This window comes from Pelobates fuscus, chromosome 1 (assembly GCF_036172605.1).
Source record: "Pelobates fuscus isolate aPelFus1 chromosome 1, aPelFus1.pri, whole genome shotgun sequence".
NCBI lineage: Eukaryota > Metazoa > Chordata > Amphibia > Anura > Pelobatidae > Pelobates > Pelobates fuscus.
The window spans coordinates 213328293-213353130 of NC_086317.1; the positions used below are offsets into that span (position 1 = coordinate 213328293).

Below are 24838 nucleotides of genomic sequence, written 5' to 3' on the forward strand. Positions count from 1 at the left end.
CAGCCACTAGGGGAGGACTTAACCCTGCAAGGTAAATATTGCAGTTTTAAAAAAACTGCAATAATTACACTTGCAGGGTTAAGGGTAGTGGGAGTTGGCACCCAGACCACTCCAATGAGCGGAAGTGGTCTGGGTGCCTGGAGTGTCCCTTTAAATGGAATACTGAGCTCCCTCGCTGGCCCTCCCCCTGGCTGGGGTGTTAGCAGAGTAGGCACCTGCAGTGTGGGGAAAGTAGGTGCCTACTCTGCTATAAGGTTTAGTAGGGTTCTCTCCAACCAGTCATTCCTGTACGTTTTTTGTAATTGTCCTATTTATAGTTACATCCCCCTCTCATAACATTGTAAAGCGCTACGGAATCTGTTGGCGCTATATAAACAGCAATAATGACAACACTGAGCATGCACTCGTGGCTCGCTGGGCTGCAGAGATGGTCCTTGTGGGCCGCGTATTTGACATGCTTGATGTACAGTATCTGCAATGAAAAAATACATAATTAAATGAGAGCATGTTTTCATTTATGGTATATCTCTTAAACATTTATTTTAGAGGTGGAGTGTCCCTTTAATGTCAGATGTATCTTTTGTTGGCATACCCACCAATTGCAAAGTAAGAGGTTTTTAATCCTTTTTTATATAATACATCGAGAAAGATACTATTCAATTAGGGGTTTCTGCCTCTCTCTGTCCTGTATTGCATCGAACCATCTGCTAACTGGGGACACCATCCAAATCCTATCAGCACAGTGTGGGATACTTCCCTCTCCAGTGTAAATTTTCAAACCCAGAGTCAGGGGTGATAGGGCTCTGGTCCATGTGATTTCTCCACATTACCCTTATGCAAGGTGTCTGCAGTCTGCCCTTGCCACAAACAGTTGCTTACCTCTTGACACTCCAGTTTTTGTATGGAATTAATAGACAATGCCTAGTCAGCCAACGTAAACTGCATCTAAAGCCCTGTTTGTCCCTCGGGATGCTGGAGGAGAATCCAAGCAAAGGTATCTATCATGCATGGAGTGTCCCACTAAAGACCACTTTAAAAAGTAACTGAATAATGTGGGAGCTGTGTAAGAGGAGGAGATGTGGATATTTTGTTGCTAGGAGGAGAATTTACATTCCACTGAGTTGTGCTGCATCAGTCCTTGTCTACAATAAAAGCATTCGATGTCCAGTACCCCCTCCCCCTTCTCTCCTCCCACTCATTGGTTTTAATTACATTTTAAACAGAAGAAGAAATTGAATATGGAACTAATGTTTTTTTCACACAGGCAAAGAAACCATTTACAAACATTTGGAGCAGTGCTTATCAGCCACCCTTTACATTAAACACCTCACCTAGGAAAAAAATAATGGGGGTTTAGTTACATAAGATGGAGTGTGTCCCCCCCCATGAGATGGAGTGTGTCCCCCCCCATGAGATGGAGTGTGTCCCCCCCCATGAGATGGAGTGTGTCCCCCCCCATGAGATGGAGTGTGTCCCCCCCCATGAGATGGAGTGTGTCCCCCCCCATGAGATGGAGTGTGTCCCCCCCCATGAGATGGAGTGTGTCCCCCCCCATGAGATGGAGTGTGTCCCCCCCCATGAGATGGAGTGTGTCCCCCCCCATGAGATGGAGTGTGTCCCCCCCCATGAGATGGAGTGTGTCCCCCCCCATGAGATGGAGTGTGTCCCCCCCCATGAGATGGAGTGTGTCCCCCCCCCATGAGATGGAGTGTGTCCCCCCCCCATGAGATGGAGTGTGTCCCCCCCCCATGAGATGGAGTGTGTCCCCCCCCATGAGATGGAGTGTGTCCCCCCCCATGAGATGGAGTGTCCCCCCCCCCCATGAGATGGAGTGTCCCCCCCCCCATGAGATGGAGTGTCCCCCCCCCCCCATGAGATGGAGTGTCCCCCCCCCCCATGAGATGGAGTGTGTCCCCCCCCCCCATGAGGCGGAGTGTGTCCCGCCCCCCCATGAGGCGGAGTGTGTCCCGCCCCCCCATGAGGCGGAGTGTGTCCCGCCCCCCCATGAGGCGGAGTGTGTCCCGCCCCCCCATGAGGCGGAGTGTGTCCCGCCCCCCCATGAGGCGGAGTGTGTCCCGCCCCCCCATGAGGCGGAGTGTGTCCCGCCCCCCCATGAGGCGGAGTGTGTCCCGCCCCCCCATGAGGCGGAGTGTGTCCCGCCCCCCCATGAGGCGGAGTGTGTCCCGCCCCCCCATGAGGCGGAGTGTGTCCCGCCCCCCCATGAGGCGGAGTGTGTCCCGCCCCCCCATGAGGCGGAGTGTGTCCCGCCCCCCCATGAGGCGGAGTGTGTCCCGCCCCCCCATGAGGCGGAGTGTGTCCCGCCCCCCCATGAGGCGGAGTGTGTCCCGCCCCCCCATGAGGCGGAGTGTGTCCCGCCCCCCCATGAGGCGGAGTGTGTCCCGCCCCCCCATGAGGCGGAGTGTGTCCCGCCCCCCCATGAGGCGGAGTGTGTCCCGCCCCCCCATGAGGCGGAGTGTGTCCCGCCCCCCCATGAGGCGGAGTGTGTCCCGCCCCCCCATGAGGCGGAGTGTGTCCCGCCCCCCCATGAGGCGGAGTGTGTCCCGCCCCCCCATGAGGCGGAGTGTGTCCCGCCCCCCCATGAGGCGGAGTGTGTCCCGCCCCCCCATGAGGCGGAGTGTGTCCCGCCCCCCCATGAGGCGGAGTGTGTCCCGCCCCCCCATGAGGCGGAGTGTGTCCCGCCCCCCCATGAGGCGGAGTGTGTCCCGCCCCCCCATGAGGCGGAGTGTGTCCCGCCCCCCCATGAGGCGGAGTGTGTCCCGCCCCCCCATGAGGCGGAGTGTGTCCCGCCCCCCCATGAGGCGGAGTGTGTCCCGCCCCCCCATGAGGCGGAGTGTGTCCCGCCCCCCCATGAGGCGGAGTGTGTCGTCGTCCCCCATAAGATGGAGTGTGTCCCGTTTCCCCACCCCCCCCATCATATAAGGTGGAGTGTCATATATTGCATAAGCCTGCCATCCTTGGCAGGTCCTACTCTGGCAGCCTAATGCCTGCTCTTATGAGATTAATCCACTTACTTGGGAAATACTTAATTACTCTGACTCTCTGCAGGTCAAGGCTAAATAGGGTCCTGGAATGAGACACCTGTGACACGGAGGGATGCAAAACCAAGGAGTTGGCCTGGACTGCCTAATATAAAAATGAAACCAAGAGCGCTGCACTCACCTGAACATGAATACATTATAGGGTGCTGCTGGGGCTAATATATACAAAATACACAATCCAGCGCACTTGCTTATTCACTAAACAATGATTTCAAATCTTACAGATTAAGAGCAAGCATTAGGCTGCTAGAGTAGGACCTGCCAAGAATGGGGTACATTGACATTGTGGCAGGCTTATGCAATATATGATCATATAATGTAGCTAAACCCCCATTATTTTTCCCCAGGTGAGGTGTTGAAATAAAGCTATTACAATCTGTAAGATTTGAAATCATTTAGTGAATAAGAGAGTGTGCTGGGTTGTGTATTTTTTGTATGGTGTGTGTGTGTGTGTGTGTATATACATCAGAATCAGCTATTCAGGAAGAGGTTGTAATGTAAATGACACAAAATAGTCTGACCACAGGCTGCAGTTCGATGAGCTTCAGACGCATGCAGATAAGATTACCATGTTCATAAGCACAGGGTGAGATTTCTTGTGCAGGGGTAACTTCTCTAGTATATAATTTTGAACTGTCAGTCTGATATGTGAATGGGTTTGATTTTCTCTGTAATAGCAGAGTTGTGCTATAATTTGTTTGATGCTCTCTTGAATTTGACCACTTGTTAGGAAAGCTATTAACGGGTTACTCCATGCAAGATGGGATCTGTACCTCCGGCAGTGTCATTAGGCAGCCTGCAACAATAGTTCTGAGTGGCAAACCGACGTCAGCTCCCGAGTGGAGCCGAATGCGCATGCGCGGCCAGTGCCGCGTGCGCATTACAAACAACCATAGGAAAGCATTTCTCAATGCTTTCCTATGGATGTTCTGCGTGCTCAGTGCGATTTTCGCATTGAGCGTCGGGGAAGCGCCTCTAGCGGCTGTCAGGAAGACAGCTACTAGAGGCTGAATTAACCCTGCAATGTAAACTGTAAACCTAGCAGTTTCTCTGAAACTGCTTTGTTTACATCTGAAGGGTTAAAACCTGGGGGGACCTGGCTCAAGTAATCTGGGTGACTAGAGTGGTCTTTTAAGACACTATTGAGAATAGAGATGTTTGAGTGACTAGTCTTTCTTTCTGGAGTTAAGAGTATACTCATTTGTCCATCTGTTTTCATAGTGTGCCCTCCTTATTAATGATCTACTAATCTAATAACTGTAAATCTGCAACTTGTGCAAATCATAGATTTTATATATTTTTCAAAACTGAATCTAAAGATAATGAAATAATAAAAATACAAGCCTAATAGTTAACAAAATTATTGTAATGGATACAAATAGCAAATAGTCTGTTGGTGGAAGCCTTTAATTACAGCCCTTTGTGTTGCTTGTTGAATTTCATGTAAAAAGCATGAAATTATAAGTTTAAAGATGAAATACATGTTTTATAGCATTTTTTCGAAATTGTTACTGATGAAATCCTATAGTCCGAGGTATTCTTCCCCAAAGCAAGCATGTAAAGGGAAGTATCGCTTTAATAAATAAATGGGAGGAGTTTAGACTAGCAATGTGTAGAACAGTTTTGTTGCTGAAACCAGGAAGGAAATTTGACCTTTCTGGTGTGGCTGACGAGGAACTCTCCTGCTTCTCGGTAAGTTGTAAGTTTTTTGTTTTTTTTTAACTTCTCGTTTGGTCTATCTTGACTTTTGTGTATGCACAGAAACTTTGTACATAGACTGAACTAAGCTATCTATGTTCAAGCTTTAGTGCAGTTGTACATCGATATCTTTGTACAACTGAATACTTGATCTACTTATTTTTTTTTTCCTTATTTGCTGACATCAGAGTACAAAGTTTACAGTCCCTCCTCCATTTTACATGACCGTTGCAGGTGCTATATATGCTCACACTTGATCTTAAGCCTCTGTGAAATATTGGATGCTTGAGATTGCCGCACACTATTTGGCTGCCATGAATATATACATTTTTCCAAAATAAAATACTTGATGTTCATAAAGCAGGGCGAATGTTTATTTATTTTTTTTTTTTAAAGAGCTTGTTGTACGTTTTAAGTAAAAACTGGTCACTTTATATATGATATAGACATGATCTAGATTCTAGACTAAAAGATGAGGTTTCTGGGAAATTCTTTATGCATCACACACTCCACGTTGAGTTAAATGGTTTTGATCTGAATCTGTATTTCCAGTCATATATTCAAAACAAATTAGAATAGTACTCTCTAGTTAAATTACAGGAGATGTTTGATCTTGTGTATATATTTTATACATATATACAAGGAAAGTTTAAAAAATCCTGCTATTTATTGCCAGCAGATTATACAGATACATGTATTTGAAAATGGTTGCAAAAGTTCTGTATCCATTAGAAGGATTGGTTTCCGAACAACATTTACCCTATTCAAGGGACAGAATTTCATAAGCACTGATAATATATCATTATAAATCTTTTATTTTTATTTTCTTAAATTAATCTTTGGCATTTTTGCTTACTCTGTTACTGCATGTTATGTGTGTAAAAAAAAAAAAAAATAATAATTAAAAATAAATAAATATATATATACTTTTTTTTTGACAGATTTTTATAAAGGTTACTTATAGTGCTTGAATACTCATTATTTTTTATTTAGCATATTTGTTTCTTGTTTTCTTGTTTTCAAAGTTTATTTTTTTCCAAGTATAACGGTTCAAAGTTTTATGTTTCATATTTACCAGATCTGGTGATGTAGCACAACGCCCATCGCTTGTTCTGTGTAATGACATTACCACCATGTGGCTTATCAGGATTGGTTGGACATTACCCTGGGAGTCCTTGTCTCCTCCAGGCTGTTTTTTTCCACCCAAATCCTCCCAGTGGGTAAGTGCCAACCTCCCCTGGGTACCTCAACGATAAACAGGTTTCAATCTTTCACCTGCTGCTTTTTTAGTTGCCAAATAAGCTCGAGGGAGCAACAGCATTTTGGAATAAAACACACTGTCAGCCACTCTAGAAATATCTGTGCAGGTGTTTATTGCTCACTGATACAGTTATGGATCAGTGACTCAGTGACTGGCAGCCCTTTCAAATAGCCACAAAAACCTCTCTAACACTGAACATTTCTTTTATTTTGGATTTTTTTTTTTCTGCTTCCTCTTTGTTTCTCACTAAATGGCTTCACTATCTTACAGCATGAAACAGAAAATGCATGTTTTTTTCTGCTTAAATATCTTGGGTACATAAACCTAATTGCAGCAAAATCAGTAATAATCTAAATAAAGGCATTATAAGTCTTGAGTTTTAGTTTGCCCAAAGGTTGCCCATCCTGGGGCTTGTTCTTAAGATTGCTACACATTCACTATACATATCCTACCAGTAAGGATGGGTGGACAGACCAGTGAAATTTGAGTTTCATACATTTCTAAGAATATACATATTCTCTAAACAAAACAAGCTTTTTAACTCTTCAAAGTCCAAGGTTCTGCAGATTCCATGTTATTTCCCCCCACTCCCCTTTCCACCCTGATATAACCTAGAAGGGTTAATATTTTTGAAGCAATAGCAACAAGCAGGTCAAGCAAACCTCAAAGCTTTTGCAGACTGTACATCACAGATTTGAATTACAGTTAAGTTTCCTAATAAAATATTGTTGGCAATGAAAGCCATGCTTGTTTCTTATATTTCATTAGCCCAGCACGAAGTATTGAATGGTTCTCAATTTTCAACATAAAAAATAGATCACCAGTTGAAAACCTGGCCATGTTGGGTGTGTGTTCATGCTTGTAACTGCACATTAAAGCAGCCAAACCTCAATGTGCCATACGGTTGGATTGGCGTAGATCATCAAGTTTGAGGATCTCGGCCATGGAAGTGGAGCCAGCTGCAATCGGACTGGGGCTCGAGATTTAAAATGCAATACCAGGACTATAGTTTCAGGAATACATGTTTGTATTCCTGAACACTATAGGGTTCATTTAAAGGGCTCCTATAACCTTTTTTTTTTTTTTTTTTTTTCGCTATGCAATTTTTTAAAATAAAAACTAGACTCTGCTGTTGGCAGTAATATGTACTCGCCTCCCCTTTTTGTTAAGCCCAAAATCTGTATGCAGAAAAACCTACCTTGAATCTAGCGTTTGGTGAAACTCTCCTCCTGTCACGTCACATCACATCACTGTTTTCCTCTCCCTGGTACAGAGGTAACATGGTATAGAAGTTTTTGATTGGAATGTTCTCACTGACACAGAACCCATGTAAAGGGGAGTGAGTGGAAGGTTTCTTTTTTTTTTTTTTTTCATTGTAAAAGAAGAAAAAATGAAAAGGAAGAGTAAGAAATGTGTTGAGCTGGGAATGGCAAGGAGCACTTGTGGAAGGGAGGGGAGATATAGGTTTCCTATTGTAAGCATTCTCCCAGAAATGCCTTCAAGAGTAGAAGCTCATTACGTCAGCGCACTGTTCAAGCTGACGAAAAATATTAGTTTTGCATAGATTTAAAACTAGGCAGCCTGTAACAGACTTCTGGGCTCCCAAAGTCCCATGTGACTGGATTGTAACTATCACCAGGCACAAAAGTGCATATTTTTCTGTATGTGCTGCATTTCAATCATAAACTCTGCAAATACAGGTGGAAGTTGTCAGAGAAACTATGTTTACACTGCAGGGTTAATCCAGCCTCTAGTGGCTGTCTCCCTGACAGCCACTAGAGGTGCTTCCGTGATTCTCAGTGTAAAAATTGCATTGAACCCACACAGCGTGAGTTTAGATCCCCAAAGGAAAGCATTAAATAATGCTTTCCTATGGGCGGTTGGAAGGCGTGGGCTGCGCATTTGGCTCCACTCGGGAGCTGACGTCGACAGGGGGAGTAGAGGTCACTAGCGCCGAGGGACCAGTGCTTGGTGGACCCCAGGTCTGTTGCCAAAACATTTGCAAATGGTTTGACTGCTTACACTGGAAAGGTACTAGGACGCCCCCTTTATTCAGAACTGCTTTAGATTTGATAAAGCCTTTCCTGAACTCTTGTTCTAAAATCCATCACTAGACTCATGTGGCTTATATTTCAAGTTCAATATTCTATATCTTTAGAGTACCTGAATTTATAAAAAAAAAAGGGATGCCAGGTACCATAATCTTAGGGCAGCCATGGGACATATAGTAGTTACACTTCTGGACTGCAGCCTCTGTTGGCTGTGATTGTCCTTAAGTAATAACCTTTATACTAACTTTATACAGGGCTCATTGAGAATAGTGATTCAATTAATGTAATATAAAGGGGCTTTATTTTTATTTTTTTCTCTCTGCACAACTGGCCTTTACATACATGATTTTGAGGCAAACAGGTGATTGTCCATAAATATTCCATGAATCTTATTTTACAGGGATTTCTCAATGGAAATTTAATCTGACAGGTTTCAGCTGTTCATTGTTGAATAACAAAATAATCCTGTGGTCACTAACAGCAGAAGCATTGATAAAAAATTTGAAATTAGGAGGGGGTCTTTAGAGTTGGTTTCATTTTCTTAAGCATACTGTAGCTCATTAGATGATTTGTTTATATCTTGGCATTACATTATTTGTGTTTGCTAGATTTACATTTATTTGTGTTTTATGAACCATTCCCATGCTTTGTTTCTAGACAGTGACTGCTGAAATTGGAAGAAAAAAACAATGTCTAAAACCAAATCAAAATCAAGATCTGGCTCATCCCGTTCCGTATCCCGCTCTCGATCTCGTTCGTTTTCAAAATCAAGGTCTCGTTCAAGGTCTCTTTCACACACACGGAAGCGTAGGCACAGGTAAGAATATGGCTGTTTATGGTATCTATAACAGATACACTTAACTTTGTAAATTGTGCAGGGTGGGAACATTTGTGTGGCAAAAAGATTGTTTGTTGTTCTTTGTTTTATTTTTTAATAATTCAAATTTCTATATTCCCATTGCACAGCTTATCTGCTGTGACATTCATCTTTTTATGCCTAAGCATCAAATTGTTGATCGTACTCTTGATTTGCCTCATGGCATATCCCCAACCATAGCTTATTATTCATAATTACTAAGTGTGTGCGTGGACACACGTGCGCCAGGAGATGCCACTCGAGAACAGACGTAAGTAATGGGCTAGAAGTATCCGGTCAGTGATAGTTTGTCAGTATTTGGAAATTTAGAGACACCTTATTTTACATATTTCACCAAAAAGCGCTTAAAATTCAGAACTCCAAGAGTCATAGTTATTTTTCTTTTTCTTTTTAATTCTGTATTTTTGTTGTGCATGTAGTTACAGACTTGCAGAGCCACAACAGCTATAGCAAGCAATTCAAAAGGCATAGTAGTACAATTGTATGGCATAACGTTACTAATGCACATTATTTATAATAGTAGCAAGAGAAGAGATATGGTGCTTGGCGTTAAAATCCCAAATAAGTGAACCAGGTTAAGCGTATGCACGGAGTAGCTTAGAAACAACATAATGTGCCACCAGATAGGGTGGTTATTAAATTACTATATGCAGTAAAGAAAATAGGAGATGTTGCTTAATTGGTGTACATTATGGAAGAATAAACAAGCTGCAGCAAATGGTCTATTAGCAGACAAAACAACTCTATGAATCAAGTTATGGAAGGAGAGATTGCAGGCATGCAATCATGCCGAGGGGTCGGCCGCCTCCCCCATAGGTACTGTGAGTAGGCCTGTTGTGGGCCTCACGTCAGCCGCCAATCTCGACCTGGAACAAGAGTATTGCCACTGCTGTGATCTCCCTCTGTCTCCTGGAGAGTCCAACAGTAGAAATTCAGGCATAAAACCTGGTGATTTTTGCTATTTTAGCACTTTTACCCCAGAGCCCACAAGATATGCGGCTGGTCAGCGCGGCTGTCATGCTCCGCCCCCCCATAGTTATTTTTGTTATAAAAATCTTCCACAAATATTGCCATTACTTGACTTGTAGAAATATTGCACTGGCTCCTAAATGCAGTATTTATTTTACTAGATATTACATTTTGCAGTCATGTATTTTGGTTTAGAATAATGTGGTTTTGCCCTTTTTATTACATTTTTATCCTAAAAATAACGAGTAAATATGGGGACTAATTTTACTTAACTATTTAATTTTATGTCACCGTTCAACCACCAATTAAATTCAGAAAGAAACATGAGTTTATTCCCCAAACTCCAAATGTGAATGCATTAGAACACAAAAGTTGCAAAATGTGTTCTTAAATAGTCAAGCTGTGAGCATTGCTGAATTTTTCCAAAGCAGTAGTTCCCTAATTTTTGCAATTCAGATTTAAAGGGACACTGGAGTCACCAGAACAACTACAGCTAAAGGTAGTTGTTCTGGTGAGTATAGTCAATCCCTGCAGGCATTTTTTTCATGTAAACACTGCCTTTTAAGTGACAAAAGGCAGTGCTTACATTGCTGTCTAGTGACACCTTTAGTGGCAGTCGCTCAGACTGACACGAGAGGTGCTTCCTGGGTTCCTGATGTTCAGCATCTTAACGCTCTGGATGTAGATGGTTGAACTTTCCCCATAGATGCATTGATTCACTGCATCTCTGTGAAGTGATGCTGATTGACCAAAGGGACACTATAAGCATCAAGAACACTTCAGCTAGTTGAAGTGTTCTGGGTGCAATGTCTCTATGCCCTTAGTTCTTTAATGTTAAACATTGCAATTCCAGAGAAACTACAATGTTTACATTGCAGCACTAAGTCTGCCTCCAGTGGCTGTCTCCCAGTGGGTGTGCTTCCTGCATCCAAATGGACCTTTGGTCCGGTATCTGACACTGGATGTTCTCATGCTCTTCATGAGGACATCCTGTGTCTGATTTTTATTTTCCCCACAGGAAAGCATAGATTGAATGCTTTCCTATGGGGAGGTGTAATGTGCGTGGCATTTGCCATGTATGCGCATATGCAGCGCTCGTCGCGTGATGGAGACGTGACCGAGCGCCAAGGCACATCAATGCCGGAGTAAAGTTAAGTAAATAAAGGGTTTTAACCCTTTATTGACCATCACGGGGATGTGCGAAGAAGGGGTGGGGGGGAGCAAAGGGGCTAAAGTGCCAGGAATATAGCTTTGTATTCCTCTTACTTGTAGTGTCCTTTTAAAAACTTGAATCTTCCTTGCCTATATTTCAGAAAAAAGTCACAATTAGCCTACCTATAAAAAAAAAAAAAAAAAAAAATACAGCTTGTTTCTTTTTAATTGTAAGTGTTTTGTGCTAAAAAAGTGTAGAATAAAATGGAAAAAAATAATTTTGGATCCATTTTTAGTTTGATAAATTCTATACATGGTGGGGCTTACCCATGAACTAGGGTGTTACCTAATCAGATATAACACGTTTTGGATATATATATGACTATTGCACTGTCTTGGAGATATTTTTTTTTTTTTTTTTTGTAAATCTTTCTTTTATTATGGCATATGCGTCATGGGGTACAGAAGAGAAAGAGGAGGCATTGTGGGGTAACATGAAGTAACAACATCAAGATGGTGTGCAATGCACCTCAAAGAAAGATTGCCATGGTTTTTTTTTTTTTTTTTATATGAGACAATCATGTAAACAGAGTTATACAAGCTTGGTTGAGAAACAAAAGTAATAAAAGTAATAAAGATAGGCTTCATATACAGGTCTGGTGTTCATAGCTAAACAAGATATAACAAATTGGTCTTAAATATGATAATACGTATGCCTATATTTTAAATTGAAGACTAGGTAGACAAGGCTATGGCATATTATCAATAAGAGACATTTGCTTCGGTCACCGTGCAGTATTTAAGCTAAATATGCATGTTAGAGTTGCAAATATGCTCAATCTTTAAGAGGTACGATTAATATGACAGGTCACGTTTAGTGTATTGAGTCTATCATACCAAATACGCCCTTATACTTATATATGTAAGTAGTTAGATTAGCCACATCTATACCATTAATGTGGGACTTAAGTCGGGATGTCAAAATGGCCACCCTACCCCCACATGACATTCTCGTTTTTGAAAAACACGGAGGCAGACACTCCGAAGGAGATAAATTGTTGGTTGGCGAAAGGCTCCCATTGCAAGGCCATCAGTGTTTTAATACCTATGCTATGCTATGTGCGTGTATGACGTGACTAATTACGCTTAAGTTTTATGGCATTGCGTTTCTGTCAGAGAGGTATGCTGTGAAGCTTAGCTCGGTAGTAGCGCGTTCTTTAGTTAAGCGAGTGAGCCAGCGTGTGTTGCTGCATTATTTCGTGCTGACAAGTGATCGGACTAAGGCAAAAACTTTGTAGAAATTACAGTAAAGTAAAATAAAATAACAGCAGGTTAAGGGCTACAATTGTACTTGTAACTAGCATGTAAAATGCAGGTGTTGTGTGTTAAAGCATGGTAAGGAAGTCCCGTTGTAGCGAGATATATGCCTTGTTCATCCATTCTCCCCTGAGTACCTATTATAGTCCCTGGGATCTGTTGTCTCAGTGGGCGTTACTTGAAGGGTCCTCCCGGCCCGCTGCCTCGGCGTTGCCGTCCAGGAGTGTCTCATTGCCAGGTTCAGGGGCTCGGAGGGGTCCGCGGGTTCAGTGTGGGAATAGAGCAGGCATAGTGAGGCTTATCGGGACTGCCTGGGTGGTCTTGAGGCCCGTGCTGTGCTGTAAAGCGGTTGTTTTGCGCCAACCGAGTCCGGGTGTGCCTTATGGCTGATGGCAGGATTAATTCCTGTCGACTGGATGAGCCTGCGTAGGGGCTTCTCCATGATGCCTTGGGTGGTCTGGTTCTGTGCCGTTTCTGTCGGTCGGCTGTCCTCTTGTGTGCTTCTCCTCACATGGGCTCGGGCATCGCCGCGGTTATAAGCTGGCGAGCACCGGAGTAGTGTGCCATGAGGATTCCACCCGACAGGCTGCTTTGTGCAGTTACTTAATAACTGCCCTGTGTGTGCCAGAGCCTTAGTCTTCGAGTGGGGGTAAGTGGCGTGCTGTTCGTTGCAGACTGAGGTGTCCGCTTTTGCCGCCATTTTGGTGGAGCCGCGGTGTTTAAGTAATGCGGTATCTGGTGTGGTACGGGTTGCAGGATGCGGGCCGGGATAACCCCCGCCGGCCCAGGGGGGGGGGGGGGGGGGGGAACGGAGCCCTGTTTGCACATCCATGGGATCCAGCGTGACTCCGTCGGGCAGGATAGCGGGGCGGCGGCCGTCCACCCCGCTCACCGCCTGAGTAGGCCTCATCCCGTAGGGACAACTGGATCGTCTTCGAGGGACTAAAACAACGAGTTGCAAGCCTCTCCTCTCTGCTAGTGCACCCCTGTGCATCGGACCACGGCTGTTGGTCGTCGCTCGGGTGTGAAAATTGCTTTTTTAGAGGCTTAAAGTTCGAGTAATGCAGGAGCTGTTGATAAATGCGACCGTTCAGTTAAGTGGTCAGGCCCCGCCCCCATAATATTTTTGTACATATAAATTTTGGTGTTTAAATTAGTATACTATATCCTGTTTGAAATATGTCACGTTTTTGAGGGGACTAGGGTCCTCCTCATTTATTATCCAAGGAGCACTCGAAGTTCCATAACCACTCCAGTGTGCTGGAGTGGCTACGCTGACAGAAGTTCTCTGGTGCCGTTACGCAGCACTTTTTTTTTCTCACTTACCATAAAAAAAATAGTTTGACTCCTGGAATCAAAACTACTACAGCACACTGTAGAGATTATGGTGCTTAAACTGTCCCTTTAAATTAACATGTGAGTCCCTACACTAATTTTAAATCTATTACATTTATCCAAGTGAGTATAAGACATTTTCAGAACATTCATTAGAAACATGCATGTTTTGCGTTCAGCAAATAAGTCACCCATGCTGGCTCACAGGGTTAATTTCTTTGAGAAAGCCATAATTAAAATCCCAGATGATAAACTTGTACATATAATTGAATCTCTCTCCAGCGAAGGGAACTTTCCTCTAGTCTCAACCTGCCATTTGTGACAAGTGGTTTAAATTGATAGTTGGTGTCTGTCCCATGAGATCAGTGCTTGCCTCTTTGCAAACAAGCCCGTCCTCTTTTATCAGTGCATTGTACAACACTCACTAGTTCGTACTCTTTACTTATCCTTTGCTTATAAGCCGCAAAAGAAAAAAACAACTAACTTCTCGTATAGCTGTTAAAGTATTGAACTTTTTTTCTGCTGCCTGCTGTTTCATAATAGATATATATGTAGATATTTTTTGTTGTTGGCTCATGTGCATAGTGATAATTCATGCTTGAGGTATTGGAATCTCTTGGGCGCTGTAAGATCAACGATGTTCTCTTGGGCATACTTTGGGTTGACCTTGCTACAGCTTGTAGCATTAGTTTAGATCCCTCCTGTCGACTAGCTGTGTTGCACTCTGACTGATGATTTGGTATTTTTTGTTAAAATGAAATCCAAAAAGAGGTAAGAAGGTTTGCTTTTGGATATGCGTTGTTTATATGTGTTTTACCTCTGGTTATCTGTTCTTTTGTGTACTTGTTGAAATGTCTGCAAAATTAAATGAATATAGATCATTTTTTTACATTCTCCTCCATGGCAGTAACATTTTTCTTGCCTTTATAGTGTAGTGAAACTGTTTCATTTGATGCAAACGTTTATGGAATTTGTGTGTTTTTATTATCGAACACAATATATATATTTATTTATTGTGTTTGTTGCACCCCTTATTATTTTACACACTGGACCCCATCTTACTGCTGAGGCAAAATGTTCAGTGTAGTGGCCATTAGAGATATCATTGTAGCTGAATTGGTTTGGCAAATAAAAAAAATTGTACGCAAAATAAAACCTTTTTGGCCCTTAGTTTGTGCATCTATTGGTCTTCAGGCTTTGTCTTCTTAATACAGGGTTTGGCAGTTTTTAAAATGTTTTTATGTTGATAACTACATGAGTAACAGCTGTCTCTTCCTGTATATCTGGTATATTTTGAATATAAACTATAATATTTGAGCTAATAATGTTTTGTATAGATGAAACACTGCTCAATTTTCTTCCATTTCCATTCTTTCTAGAACTTTTCACAATCATCTCCTAGATTTGAGATAAAAAGTAATGGAAACTTTAAAGCCACTCATAATTTAAAAGTGTGTGTGTGTGTTGTGTATATAGGCTTGGGGGAGCGGTGTATTTATAATACATTTTTTTTGGACTACCAGAATACTGAAACAAACCTTTTCTCATATATATATTATATTTATTTTATGGCAGTAAGCACTTGGTGTGTGTATAGAACATCGGAATGGGTGAAAGTGGTTGTTAAAGCTCCTCCGATGTGACTAAATCTTTAAAGAGCACCCAGTTTGCAGATGGGCACAAGTTCAGCTGTGTTTGTGTGTGTGTGTGTCAGGGGAACAACAAACTTATTTTTTTTCCTGTTTGCTTATTATATCCTGTTTATATGATTAGCTATTTTATTATACGATTAATAAGCTGGTCAGATATTTGCGTTGTTGCGTGTTTACATATAATGTATGATACTGCAAGTGTTAATGTCATCTGCTAGTTCTCCTGCAATTTGTGTATAAAGAGTAAATAATGGCCCCTATGCAGATTCATTTGAGTTACAGCAGTGATTGTTAGCACATTCTATTTCTTTAGAAAATAAGTTGGATGTTATAAAGAGGTATGAGAAGGGTGAAAGCATTGTGGGTAACAAAGCATTAGGCCAGTGCCTTATTTTTGTCTCAGCAGGTATCAACAACTTTTTCGGTGTATTAGTCAACCCATTGTTTTTGAGGGATTTTTTTTTTACGCTTGTACACTGGAAAACTATATGCTAATTGTGATATAGTTATACACTACTTAATGTTACATAGTGGTTATTTTTATTTTCTGTTTTTTTAGCTATATCTTTTAACCCCTTAAGGACCAAACTTCTGGAATAAAAGGGAATCATGACATGTCACACATGGCATGTGTCCTTAAGGGGTTAATAGAATAAAGTTAATTTGACACATTGCTGCATTACATGCTCCATTTAATTATATACCTAATGGTATTTAATTTGATGTTGTGAAATATCAAACCACAGAATTACAAATAGGTTTAACAATTGTGGCTACTAGTGTATATATTGTATTGTCAGTTGGAAGTACCATTAATTGAGGAGTCTGAGTTTAAAATATTGTGTACCGACTGCACATTAGCCCAAACTGTGCATAGCGAATAGCATGCTTTGGACTTTTGTTTAGCATTAATAGATTAAAAAACAGTTTAATGCTGTATGGAAGGATGGTGCCAGGGGACTCCAGACATTATAACCACTTTAGATTAGTTACAATGCCTACAGTGTCTATTCAATAATACACTATCACAGATTATACACAATACATTATTTAATATTGCCAGTTACCAGTCACAAAAATCATGTAGGTGGTTTCCAACATTAACATTGCAGATTTTAGGGATTTTCTTATTCTAATCCAGTGGTGATGTTGATTAAACCTGTTAAGTTGGGGATTGTTGATGCCATGGTGGCATAGAAGTGGCACCTGAAACTGGCATGTTGGCGTTTAAAAAGTCCTTACTTGGGCGTAAAAACGTGAGCAATCGTTTTTGCAACTATCCCAGTTTCCAGCTTGACATGGAAAAGAGCACAATCCTGTACCAAACTTCATACTGCATTTCTGCAGATGCAATGGACATTGTTTTAAACACATCATGTCATTTTTTTTTAAATACATTAGTGACTATATAAATTTATATTCGTGTTCCTTTCATGTTTGTGTCTAACCTCATTTATTTAACATAATTCTTGGTCTTTTCCTTTACTATATTCTTCCGCCCACATGTAGCATTTCAACCTGTCTTCAATTAGTTGTTCATCTACCTTTTCTCTATGTGAAATCTTCACTAGGATTGTTCCCAGGGGCCTACATTGTGCTAATCATTTCTATACATTGCTAATTAATTTATACTGGGAGTAGGCAACCTTTGGCACTCCCATGATGCTCTTAAAGCCACTAATGCTGGCAAAGCATCAGGGAAGATGAAGTCTGAAATATCTGGAGTGTGAAGGTTGCCTACACCTGATATATACATTTTAATTTATAGTGCAGTTCATTATTTATAAGAAATTATAGGAGCGCAAACTTTATTTGCCCATTTGATGTTTTAATGAGATTTCTTGTTTCTTGTCTTATCCAGTTCTAGGTCGCGCTCAAGATCTTACTCTCCTAGCTATAATAGAGAGAGGAACCATCCTAGAGTTTACCAGAACCGGGATTTCCGCGGTTACAATCGAGGTTACAGACGACCATACTATTTTAGAGGACGTGGTAGAGGATTTTACCCCCGAGGCCAGCACAACCGTGGTGGATATGTAAACTACCGTCCTAACTGGCAGAATTACAACCGTCAACCTTATAGCCCTCGCAGGGCCCGTTCTCGCTCACGATCTCCCAAGAGGAGATCCATGTCACCTAGATCTAGGAGCCACTCAAGAAATTCAGACAAGTCCTCCTCAGACCGTTCTAGGAGGTCTTCCTCTTCTAGGTCATCCTCCACACACAGCAGAGAGGAGACTTCAAAGCGCAAGTCCAGGAAAGAAAAAAAGATTCATTCCAAGGAACAAAGAGGATCGGTCCAGACAGCAGATGATGATTCAAAGGAACATTCAGCATCTGGGGCAGGAGACACTGGGGGCAAAAATGATGGATCCAAATCATGGCAGGATATGGAGGCCTATGACACAAGCCCAGTTCCGCAACATAGCCCCATAGAGCGTGCTCCAACACTGAAAAGCTCTGTTCAGTCTGTGGTAGTGAGGCGTTGCTCTCCCAGGCCCAGCCCTGTCCAAAAGCCTAGTCCTCCCTCTCCCTCTGTCTTACAGAGCAGCGGCTCCTTCCGGGCCTCTTCTCGACAGAGTCCATTCGATCATAGCTTGAGCCCACCAAGGAAGAGTCCTCTAACCAAAAGCCCACCATCATTGGGCTCACTGTACGGTAATCAAAAAGAAGAGGGTCGATCTGGTGAAATGTCTGCTCCCATAGGAACTGGATATAAAAGGTATGTCTTATTCTCATTTTATAAACGCTTCATGAATTTTGTTTAAGTTAATTTCCCGTAAGCAAGGTGGTCAATATGTTATTGCACTAATATGTTAAGTATTTTTTAAAAAGCATGAATTGTAGGTTATGTGGGCAGAATTTTCAGCCCTCATAAATACTACTGCCTTCTATGTTTTAACAGTTGACAAGCTCAGTAGCCATCTGTAAAATCCTTTCCCATGAGCCTTTTCTTTGAAATGTACATGCCTGGCATATGGTATCAGGTGTTTGATAGCTCAAGTTGTAATGTAACACCTGTATTCCTTTGGGTTTTACTTTCACACCTGTGACTTGGCCATGCTCTGTTGCTTATAACCGATAATGGGTATCTAGAAATGAAATTCTGGAGACTTAGCGTCTCCATTCCCCTTGTGTAATTTCCCTTCCTGCAATGATGAGTCAGCTTACAGCTATATAGGGCCCTTCATCTCTAAGTGACAGCAACTTAAATCCCTACATTAATCAGATATATTTTTTTAACTGAGCGCAACTGGACATGCAAGTTACATAGCTACTATAGTTCAGTTGTAAGCAGTTCTTAAGTTACTGTATAAATAACAATTGATATGCTGCTTTGCTCCACATGAATGTTGTCCTATTCTTAGACTTTAAACAACATCAATATCATTCGATATATTTTGCAGCTGAGATTTTTATGCTCGTAAGTTTTTTTTGTTTTTTTTTTCTTTCTTTTGCACCCTAACTTTGTGATACCTGAAATAAAAAGTAAATCTGTTTCATGAAGAATGGAATTATATCTTCCTACCTCTGTGTACAAGCCAATAGTTGGTCTATTAAGTGAGGAAAGTTGTAAGACGGAGGCATTAAAGACAGTAGGCACCACAATACCCATACTAATACATGTTGTGTTTTCTCTTTAACACACTTGTTTTTTTATACGTATATTTGTTTATTTTTGTTTTCAGTGTGCAGGCAATTTTTAAATCCTCTAGGAGACATTCGTCAAAATGTTGAAGTATTTTTTGGCCATTGAGGCTATGTTTTCCAGTTTGTGTTCTTTTAAAGAGGAACGCTCCGAAGCTGAGGAAAAAAAAAAATTATCATGGTCTGAAACTGCAGACCAAATAATCCTATCAGATAAAAACAAAAAAGCACACTCAAAAATGCCATTCTGCCAAACACAGGTTGGTAAAATGCCTGCAGTACTTGGGAACTGAGAGACAAATTATGCTTTTATCCAAAGATAAGTTTAGTACAAGCGGTGGTAAGTAGTTCTGTTCTTCATTGTGCCGGGGATACATTTGCAAACACTTTGCCACCATCTTTAAGTTTCCAAACAAGTCTTTTTTTTTTTTTTTTTTTTTTTAAATTAAACAGGATTTGTAAAAACATTTAATGCATTCAACATGTTGCTGGTTGTGCCCTCTGTTATGGAATTTAGACAATGATTCCTAAGGCATCGCGTACTGCCGTTCAGTTCGTGTAGAATATTTTACTTTGCACGATGAGCCTATTTTGTGTGAAATTGATGAAATTATCAGTTTAATCATCATGCAGATTTTTAAGATTTCTACTACATGGGATAGGGTGCACAAAATGAGTAATAAAACCAATATATCTGAAAAAACAGCCTACTTAATAGAGCTTAAATACATCCAAATAATAACCGTAGTCCAAAAGATTGTGTACATATAATGAAATCCTGAGTTGCATAGTATTCATAGTAAGTGATTATCTTTAAAAATAACGTGATCAGTAATGATACCATAGATAAACTGTGTTTTTAAAAGGAAATCATAAAGTGGATATCCCATATTTTAGTGTTCTAAATGTATCAATAGATTTATAAATTTTCCACTTATATGGGCTACTGGCTTTAAGTAATAGATGAAGTTATGAAAAAAAGGCAACTAACATTCTGCTATAGTTCATTTTAAGAGAAGCTCATTTTTTTTTGGGGGGGGGAGATTGGTTGTGTTTTTTTTTTTTTTAGCTATATAAAATTGCACCTAAGAATTGCAGAAAATTAATATATCCATGAAAAATGAACCCATACCTACTGGCTGTTCCCCTGAATGTGCAACCAAGTATCGGTTAGAAACACGAAACTAGTCAAAATGCAAATTGGGGCAGAGGGGGAGAATGGTAAATCTGTTTTTAAAGGTTTCCATTTGAAACCCATTTTGTGTTTCTAACTGATGCCTGGATGCACATTCAGGGGAAGAACCTGTAGGTGTTGGTTCCTTTCGCCTTGGAGACTTTTTACATTTTCTTCAAATCTTATCTGAATTCACTTTTTTTTTTTTAACTATAATTTACGTTCTTTATGCCACAGCCCAGGTATTTGCCAACTCAAATACTTTGTATGGTGAATGTAACTTTGAAAATATTTTATATAACTATAATGATCCTTTATCACCTATTTCTTTTTATTTAAAATAAAATACAAGTGATGAATAGATATCTCTGTGGCTATCACATACATATGTTTTCAAATGCATAGTTTTAATATGCATATGGTGTTGCTCTAGAAAAGGTGTGCTAAATTAATCTTGGCAAAAACAATCTGCTGGTCAAGCTAGCTGTATTAGTAGAAATTATTTTGACCAATTTCTGGGAATAACTGTTGTATAGTATGTCATAAACTCGCATAACTATTAATTCTCCTACATGGGACATACCAGAATTTAAAAAAGAAATCTATGAAACATAGATATCCAAGAATATGGGCCTAGTGATCTTATACATTATTTTGTCTATGGGTAGGTATTGTTAGATGGCGTTTACAAACCAGATGTGGGATTTATAATAGGCCATCTTGGTATTATGACATTCCCCTCTCTCCCCCACACCCCCTTTCTAAGGATGTTTCTGATTTCTAAATGACATTAAACTATTTGTACTTTTTTTTCCTGCCAGTTAAATGGTTGTCTAGGTTAAAAAAGGACTATAGTCCACCAAGTTCAACCTTGAAACCAATTAATTTATGCTGTTGATCCAAAAGAAGGCAATTATGTTGGAAAAAGGAACAAAATTCCTTCCTGACTCCATAATGCCAACCAGATTTAGTTATTTGCATGTATTCTACATAGTGATACTTTTAGGGTACATCCTAATTACCAAATATAGAGTGGAAACCAGGCACTTCAGTCAAAATTAATATATTAAACTTAATCGAGATTCTGCAAATAATCATCAATCCACATCTGATTCTCAATATGTAAAATGTTTTTGCACCCTACTATTTAATAGTCTTACATTTTACATCCATTACCTTGACCTCTGTAGTTTTATTTTTTTTATTTTTACTATTTGCTGTTCCTTAAATATGAAATATTTGACTTAAGATGTATTCTCTTGAGAATCTATACAGTATTGTGTTCAGTAAGTTGTAATTTAGCTTTTCGTTTTCTGCTTTAGAAAGCTGACGGCTTAACTTTAGCTTCAAGAAACCACGGTGCAGCAATTTATGTGCTTTATACTCTCATGGAAAAATTCAGGATCTCATCCTGTTTGTCTGAGTTGCTTACTGCTTAAAACTCTAAAGCTTGTCATTTGCAACAAATGTACACATATTTTCTTTTTGCAATGCATATATGTAGTGCTATATTTATTATTTAGCCTGTGGGTGGCACATATCTGGGAAGCCCTGTTGGAGGTTTGTTGCTACAAAATGTTTGTTTCCCCTCCTGTGTTGAAATGGTTCTCAAAAGTTCATACCAACAAAAAGTTCAAGCAATCTGCTTGAGTTGGCAACCTAAGGCTCTTTCTTTTATTGAAATGTGTGACAAAATACCCACACGCTCCAGACCATGTATTTTTTAAACACATCTCATATTTTGCATTCAGCACTGAGACAAGTGCTAATATGAGCTTCAATTTCCATTTATCTCCAGGTTCATGGAAGAGCAGAAGAATAAGGCATCTGAACTGGAAAAAGAGAATGGGAAAGATAAGATGTCTAGTCTAGAAAAAATGAAGGATCGCAGTAGTCCTACAGATTTTGCTATGAATGAGCTGGAGCGTGCATATAAGAAGAGCCAATCGCCAAAACGCTACAAAATGCGAGAGGAGTTGGAAAAATTTAAATTAGCTGAGATGCGTTTTGCAAAAGAGGAAGCTGAGCAAGAGCGAAAAAGCAGATCAAGGAAGGATTCTGACAGTGACTCCAAGAATCAAGATCCATATGATCCTGCCAAATGGGAAGAACTTTCCTTTATACCAACCACGAAGGAGAAACGGAGGAAGTCTGAGGATATCGAGGATGAACTTTATTCAGAGCGGCCCAGGAAGGAGGAGAAGCCCTCCAAGAAAGGGGAATCATCTCACAAAGGATTCCTGCCAGAGAAGAACTTCAAAGTGACAAGCTTCAAGGGTGCAAAGGATAGGAGTGAGTCTCCTCCACTGAGGAAATCTGAAAAAATGTCAGCCAAGGATGAAGCGCCCTTCTCCAAATCTGCTTTTTCCATTAGCAGAGAAGCGGGCCCTAATGTCCGCCTTGACTCCTTTGATGAGGACCTTGCTCGGTGAGTAACAAAGTAGTCTTGAGGATTAAAGGGATACTATAGTCACCAAAACAATTTTAGCTTAAACGGACACTATAGACAGCAAAACAACTTTAGCTTAATGAAGTTTTGGTGTATAGATCATGCCCCTGCAGTCTCACTGCTCAATTCTGTCATTTTGGAATTACATCACTTTGTTTATGCAGCCCTAGCCACACCTCCCTGCATGCAACATGCATAGCCTTCCTGAACACTTAAAAGTAAAGAGAGCTGTAATGTCAAAACCTTCTTTTATTGCCTTGTCTATATACTTTAGAAAGTCTTATTTTCTAAACTGTTATTAGTTTGCTAGATCTTGCAGGAGCCTAACTTCTAAAGTAAGTTAACATCCAATTTAAAATCAAACCACTTTTCTCAATGTGGGGGTGTGTGTCTAGGGCTGCATGGAACAAATGTGATTTAAATGAAAGCATTAAACAGGAGGGGGGTGATTTAAATCCTAAATGGAAGTGAATTAAACCGTGAGACTTCAGGGGTATTTAGAAAATGTGTGCAGATTAGATGGGCCAAATGTTTATCTGCTGTCACATTCTATGATCTATACACCAAAACTGCTTCATTAAGCAAACGTTGTTTGGATGACCATAAAACCTACAAAAATGTGAGAGTACAATTGCAAATAATTTGAAATTGCTAATCTTAAATCAAATAACACATTATTTTGCTGTAATTAGTATTTGGCACTATAAATATTTTGGTCATTTAAAAAAAAAATAAAAAATAATAATAATAATTTGGGGGGGATTGTTAGATTACAATAAATGTAGATTGGATGACACCAGATACATTTCAGTATTCTGGAAATGCAAATTAAATTATAAATACAAGGTTTACTAATACTAAAGCAACAAGTAGAAGTGCTCTTCTCCTGATGCATGACCGTACAAAACTGGCATCTATCGAAGGTTCAAGGCAACTAACCGTGTTCTATCTTGCCTTGGATATATATATCCAAATATATATAAATATATATTTTATTTTTATATATATATATATATAATATTTCTCATTGTGTATTACACATAAAGCTGTTGATGAAGTGACACTTAAAGGGGTACCGTTAAAGGGACACTAGTCACCAGAACTACAGCTTAATGTAGTTGTTCTGGTGTCTTTAGTACAATTGTTTGCCAACTTAAACATGTTGGAATTCATGTATGCTTAGATTGTCAGAATCAAAGTCTTGTTGGTGTTTTGTCTGTTCAGGTTCCCTGTACATACTTTTACATGGTACAATATGGTGTACATTCAGTTCAACAGTTATACTGCTGTCCATTTATACTATTGTTATTTAATTTTTATTACATTTACTGATGAAACTAATTTTAACAACTAATGAAAAATTTATTTTTGTTGACTTTTGTATCACAGCCCAAGTGGAGTTTTGGCTCATGAACGGAAGTTATCTCGCGATCTTGTTCACAGCAATAAAAAAGATCAGGAGTTCAAGTCTATATTTCAGCATATACAGTCTGCGCAATCTCAGCGCAGCCCATCAGAGCTTTTTGCTCAACATATAGTGACCATTGTCCATCATGTAAAAGGTAGTATGCTTGAAACTGTCTTTTGCAATGAAATCTGTGTTTTTACTTTCTAAATGAATTGGCAAAAGGAAAAAAAAACAATCAACATGGTCTACAATTCACTTGGCATTTTAAGATTATACTCCTCGCTACAGCTCTGAGGGAACACACTGTGCCTCAAAAGCAATATGTAATTAAATAAATTGGCCTTTATCGCATCCTTTCCCCCTCCACAATTAGTAGATTTTCACTTCTGCTGCATGTGAATGATAAGGGGATTGTAGAGTATTTGGAATACGAATCTGTATTCCTAACACTTTAGTACCCTCTGTATCATCATGGACATTTCACCTAGACAACTTCAATGAGATGAAGTGGTCTGGGTGCTTATAGTGTTCCTTTAATACCGCCATTAGTGCCACAACAGCACGGAACAAGTATTCCTGGAACAGTGTTAAAACCATCTAGCCAATGTGCCCTCCCACCTTTCTCACCTAAATATAGCAAAATCTTACTTTTATTCCAGTCTGCTGCTGGCTCTGCCCCTGATCTGCCTGCATGGCTGACATGATGGATTTGCTGAGCTTGTCGAGGAGGCAGATCGAGGACAGAGCCAGCACAAGCCAACCACAAACACAGCCCTGACAAATCTGCA

At 40.4% G+C, this 24838-nt stretch overlaps 1 protein-coding gene across 5 annotated transcripts in view; it reads left to right on the forward strand.

The window, feature by feature from the left end:
• THRAP3 (thyroid hormone receptor associated protein 3) overlaps nucleotides 1-24838 on the forward strand; it is a 57047-nt gene that overhangs the window by 22725 nt on the left and 9484 nt on the right. For 2 of the 5 annotated variants that reach the window (XM_063454472.1, XM_063454507.1), the window contains exons 3-6: nucleotides 8727-8886; nucleotides 17233-18093; nucleotides 21992-22621; nucleotides 24032-24204. In XM_063454472.1, the coding sequence (XP_063310542.1) occupies nucleotides 8759-8886; nucleotides 17233-18093; nucleotides 21992-22621; nucleotides 24032-24204 (1792 nt within the window). In that variant the 5' untranslated portion in view covers nucleotides 8727-8758. Of the gene's footprint in view, nucleotides 1-4720; nucleotides 4759-8726; nucleotides 8887-14394; nucleotides 14491-17232; nucleotides 18094-21991; nucleotides 22622-24031; nucleotides 24205-24838 lie in introns of those variants that run through there. The other 3 variants (XM_063454481.1, XM_063454490.1, XM_063454499.1) reach the window with 3 other exon arrangements.